We start from the raw sequence: 6000 nt of genomic DNA, 5'->3' as shown, positions 1-6000 counted from the left end.
AAACCCCATTTCCAATATTTCTTATGGCCAGAAATTTCCAGACCCCAATAGCATCATTGGATAATGAGGACCCCTATATATTGAACACACAAACACTCAGACTATTGAAAGACAGATAACTTTATTTATTTTCATTATTAAAACAGATTACATAGGCAGGTATTTTTCTACAGCCTAAGATTTCCTTATTAAAGTACATCCAGTATAAAGTTGGAATGTACAGTACTATATACTTAATATTAAAGTTGAAAAAATAAAGTGCTCTTGTCAAGAATCAATCACTAAATAGACAAAGACTATATAATATAAAGATAACATAGCTACAAACTGTGTCATAATAATTATAAAAGACTGTAGATACACAATGCATTTCATCTCACGAATTAAATCAATACAAATCATAATGAATCCAATTTACAAAGGTTATACTCACTGTGTCCACCCCCTCCTTCCCTGAAGTGAAAACATATATATAGTATGATAAAATTGTTTCACTTCATTAATGAGTAATTCCCATGTAAGACATGCATCATCCTAAAGTTGTAAGAACTCACAAAATAATACAATAGATGAAAAATGAACCTTTTGAATTACACTTTAAAATATGAGCAATCCAAGTACAGTTCACTCCAACATTAAAAATTAGAACTAATACTTACAAATACACTAATTTGGGTGCTACAGCTGTAACACTTAAAACAGCCAAATATCGATTCACACACTGCCTTGTGCAAACTAAGTAGTTACAGTATTTCATTTAAAACATTTGTTTCATATTCATACACTTGATTGTTACTTTCAGACTGAAATAAAAGATAATTGTGAAGAAAAATCTTCCCATGCATATTAAAGATGGATGTCACTAAAGTATTATCACTGAACAATGCAACTGCCTCATCGTCTTTGGGCCACAATACACAAGAGCTGAGAGAGTTTGCTGTTAAATTCTCTGTCCATTTGCGCCCTGTAAAATGTTGTTATAATTTTCTCCTTGAGTTCAGAGAGACTAGGGATTGCAGAACAAGATGGCACATTCAAGAGTGTAGAGAAAACCAACAACCAGAGGTCCTTTTGCCAGTACCTGTAAGACAATGATTATATTAATGCATAGAATGTACAGTCACAATCCAAAGTTTCGACAACCCCCTGGCTGGGTGTTCGCCAAGGCCAGGGTTGAGGTAAGGCTGGGTGATCGGACGCAGGCATTCCACCACCACAACACTCCGAGACTCATGGCACAGGAGCACAGGAAGGAACTTATTACGATCTTTGACATTGCATGAACTTGCATAACAAATGCATCCATAACATTGTTGCCACACATAACAATAACATGTTAAGATTGGAGCATGAAAAACTTTGCCCGGTTCCAAAACAATGGCTTGGAACCACTAGACGAGAGTCCTCGTATTACACATGAATCATCAGGGCAGCATATATAAAGGGTGGCCAGCAGCCGAATTTCGTCAAGAGGGAGTGAGCGGTCAGTCGACAAGGTGAGGCCTTTACATGTACAGTATAGATATTACCATAACCCTGGAAATATTATGGTTTCACACATACTGTACTAGGAATTCCTATAGTAATGTTTACAATATTTAATGGTGTATCAGTAACTACATTGGAGTATTTTGGCTTGGAGTGTTGCAATTCACATTAGTCATGGTATCACCCAAACAATTTTTGTCTGGTCTGGATCAGCGACTTTGCCGAAGACCTCGACCCTCAGCATAGATGCCTGGCCGTGTGTCATCATTAGTGACTACTTCTTGGTCACTTGCCTTGTTTCCTGTCTACTGCTGCCTTTAGTTTTTAAATTTCACTTCATAATGTCTCGGATTATGAGAGTTATGGTACAGAGGTCACCAATATTACAACTAGTTAAACATATGATTATTTTTTATTTTTCACCTGAATGATAAATATCTATGACGTCCTAATCATGGTGTTTGGTAACTTGGAGCTAATTTCCGACATGATACTTTTAGTCCATCAACATGTGTTGTTTATCAATATTCATATTTCATAACTGGGTCGAGAACAGCCCAAGTTTCTCATGCCTCACTCCTAACTTGCTATTGTTGTGTGCCAATAATGTTATGAATTAAATTTTTATATGCAGGTGCATGTCATGCCAAAATTTGTAAAAATTTCCTTCTATGCTCGTGTGCTGTGTTGTGGTGGTGGAATGTCTGTGTCCGATCACCCAGCTTTACCTCAACTCTGGCCTCGGTGAACACCCAGCCAGGGGGGTGTCGAAACTTTGGATTGTGACTGTACATAGACTATTTTTTTTTATCTTTGAAGTTCTTCCACCTAGTCTCAATTCATTCATTTATTCTTACTGCTATAGTAGATATGTTCTACTATGGTGTTCCACTTCCACAACACGGTATCACTTGCCAGCTGCAAGTCCTTCCCCAAACACTCACTTGATGCCTTGCTCTCCACCCAGTCATACACAATGCTGCTTCCTAAGTATCCATCCCTTTACCTTCAAGTTTATCCTTCACCCTATCATGCCGTCTATACCTTGGTCTTCCCTTTAACCTCCTTCCATCTCTCTCTAAATCACAGTATAAATTACAACAATATACTCTTATCACATTCCATTCTCTCAATATGTTCATACCCAGAGACCTCATCTATAACGCTAAACACTTTTTCAATTCTACATCACTATCTCTGTCTTTCTATTCTCTGCATCATTTTGACTCCTATAGTTGCTTTCAAGCATGTCATTACTGTCTAATTTGCTCCTTGCTCTTTATACCCTGATTCATGCTTCAGTTGAAATTCTGTCCCTCTGTATATTTCCACCTCTGCCTCTTTGGATACACTTCTCCCTTCCTAGCATATGTTAATGAACTGATTAGTTTTCCCTCTGCTACTCCATAGCTCATTTCATCTCTCATTATCCTAACTGCTGACATGTCCACTCCCACACATCATGCTTTCAAAACAACAAACCAAAATTCCTTGTGACAGACTGTCACTAGAAGTGACCTGTAAAGTTGAATTCATAAATGGCAAAAAAATTACATCCAATGCTGTTTCTTAAGGTCAGAACCTCCCAATTTTAATGTATCCAAAAAATGTAGAAAAAATGACACAAAACATGAATATGTACCTTTTAATAGTAACACCCTTGAGGTCCCATTGGCCGTTTGATTTCTTATGTACATCCATGTATGTTCCAAACAAGAAACAGTGTGCTATGGCTGCAGCTCCATATAAATCTGTCTGGTAGGTCCATGGCAGTCCATCCCTCATTTCACAGCATGTAAAACCTTCTGTTGTCACCTGCAGAATGAATGATGTTCTATGTATTTTTGTAAGTAGGGCATAAATATGTATATAATTATAACAATTTCAATGGATGGCTGTCTAAACAAGAATGTTAGGCATAAATTGATCTTCCATATATATATATATATATATATATATATATATATATATATATATATATATATATATATATATATATATATATATATATATATATATATATATATATATATATATATATATATATATAATAATAATAATAATCACATGAAATGTTTATTGAAAGAGCTAAGGCCAGAAGGCTGAAAATACAGTTTACAATACAGTGACACATGTATGCATGCATATATATATATATATATATATATATATATATATATATATATATATATATATATATATATATATATATATATATGCATACATACATATGCATGGTTGTAATTGTAATCCCATTCCCCAAATATATATATATATATATATATATATATATATATATATATATATATATATATATATATATATATATATATATATATATATATATATATATATATGGTCCCTTGGTTAACGAGCACAATTCGTTCAAGAAGGTTGCTCGTTATCCGAAAAATTCGTTAACCGAATCCATTGTTTCAATGGGTTTTGGGGTAATTGGTTCCAGCTCATCGAAAATTACATACAAACTACAAATAAATGCAGTAAAGTACACTTACTTTGAGGTGTGCATGTAGAAGGCTCCTGGTTGATGATGATAATGGGAAATAGAATGGGGGGTGGAGGAGAAGGGATAAGAGAAGACATTGGAGTGGAAGAGAAGTCACCCCAGGCTGCCATCTCACCCATAAAATTTTAGTTCACTTGGTGTAATTCAAGATTATTTTCTTTAAATCAACACTGCACTGCACTATATATTATCAATATGTAAAATATATTTCAAAATGAACAATAATTTGACTGGAAACACAGAAAAAAAGCATTTATGTTGAAGTCTCAAACAAGATGTTCCTTCCTCTGAACTGGTAAACAAACTGACGCCAAGCTTGGTGTGTTGAGTGGCTGTTTGGCGAGCAAAAAACTAGTTTCCTGTACTTCAATTATGTTCAATAATTGTTAAAATGACTAAAAAATTTAATATAAAACTTTTAAAATTATTGAATAGTACAACCTTCTTGACATTTACCAAAATGGTAAGGAATTTAAGCCCTAAAACCGATTACTGTATTGGCGGACTAATACTACAGCTGGTGGGCAGCCAAATGCAGGCGAAAACATGTTGGGAAAAATTCGTAAGGAATTCGTTAACCGAGGGTTTGCTCGTTAACCGAAGTGAAGAATCTTATGGAAGGTAATTCGTGAACCGAAATTTCGTTAACCGAGGGATCACTGTATAAATAAGTAAGTAAGTAAGTAAGTAAGTAAGTAAGTAAATAAATAAATATATAAATAAATAAATAAATAAATAAATAAATAAATATATAAACAATAACAAATAACAATAAATATATATATATATATATATATATATATATATATATATATATATATATATATATATATATATATATATATATATATATATATATATATATATATATATATATATATATATATATATAATGAGAAGACACCGCTATATTTTTCCTATGGCAGTGCTTCTATCAGTCACTGAGGCCAATCAGTGTATAACCAGACTGTATACATACAATAAAGAAAGTGGTATTTCACTGAGGTTGCCAGTTTGGGAAAACATTGCAATGTGGTTATAAAAATAACACATTGCCAATAAATCTCAAACAAGGTTTGTCGGCCTGAATGTCACATCAAATTGTTGTACCCACCACACAGCTCACCTCTTCAGTAAAAGTTGTTCCTTCAGGAAACCTCATCATGTCAATACTTCTTCCAAAATCAATAAGCTTGAGTGAGACTGGACAATCATAAAAATCTCATTAGCTTTATTGAGAAGCATAATCATTCGAGAAGGAGAAAAATTGGCATTACACCTGCATGGATGGAAATACACACCTCAGGCATGGACTGGCCTGCAGCAGTAAATAATTAATTAACATTCATGAATATGCATAAATAAGAATACTAAATCTATTCCTGCTGGCAACATATAGTGAAGCGGATATATTGCTCATACAAAACTGCCAACAAACACTAGTTGCCACAATGAATCTGATATTGACACTGGTAGCAGGAGTATATGCTGTGAACACTGTTTGTAGTTTCAAAGTTATGAATGCCAACAGTTGAAAATTGAATCTGAATGAAGTTATTGCCTAAATTAATGTCAGTGATAGTATGAATATCAATGTAAGGATGAGAATCATCCAGGGGCCTGCTGTATCGATTTATCATGATTACCTTTTAAATATAAAATAAAATTGGCTTTGTTATTTTTATTGATAAAATTCAACCATAAAATGAAGCATTAAGATTAATAGTAAATATGTATTAAAAACATTAGATGCAGTCCCCCCCCCAAAAAAAGTATTGTTACCCAAGGGGTCTATGTCGTTCATGGTGTTGTGAGCAGTGTTAGTCCACACGAACGGTTGGTAGTCATCCATAGGTACAGTATTGGTATTCACCATTATGTATGTGGATCAAAATATACTGTAACACTTTTGTGCAAAGAACTGCTGGAATTTCAGAATGACCAGTAATTTAAGTTTTATTCTTGCAGATACAGTACTTTATAAA

The 6000-nt window shown here is 33.8% G+C and overlaps 1 protein-coding gene across 1 annotated transcript; it reads right to left on the bottom strand.

Annotated features, from left to right (window-relative positions):
• Window positions 1-285: 285 nt before the first annotated feature.
• Window positions 286-5250, bottom strand: LOC121878453 (mitotic checkpoint serine/threonine-protein kinase BUB1-like). The gene is made up of 3 exons (XM_042384684.1): window positions 5142-5250; window positions 3131-3303; window positions 286-1081 (listed from the first exon to the last, which is right to left on the bottom strand). Exons 1-3 carry the CDS (start codon window positions 5178-5180, stop codon window positions 895-897), a joined length of 399 nt encoding a protein of 132 aa, XP_042240618.1. The 5' UTR covers window positions 5181-5250; the 3' UTR covers window positions 286-894.
• Window positions 5251-6000: the final 750 nt, after the last annotated feature.

The sequence above is a fragment of the Homarus americanus genome, unplaced genomic scaffold, assembly GCF_018991925.1.
Source record: "Homarus americanus isolate GMGI-L3 unplaced genomic scaffold, GMGI_Hamer_2.0 scaffold41027, whole genome shotgun sequence".
In the NCBI taxonomy this organism is placed as follows: domain Eukaryota; kingdom Metazoa; phylum Arthropoda; class Malacostraca; order Decapoda; family Nephropidae; genus Homarus; species Homarus americanus.
The sequence above is the reverse complement of the archived record's forward strand: the minus strand, read 5'-3'. Positions and strand labels throughout refer to the sequence as shown.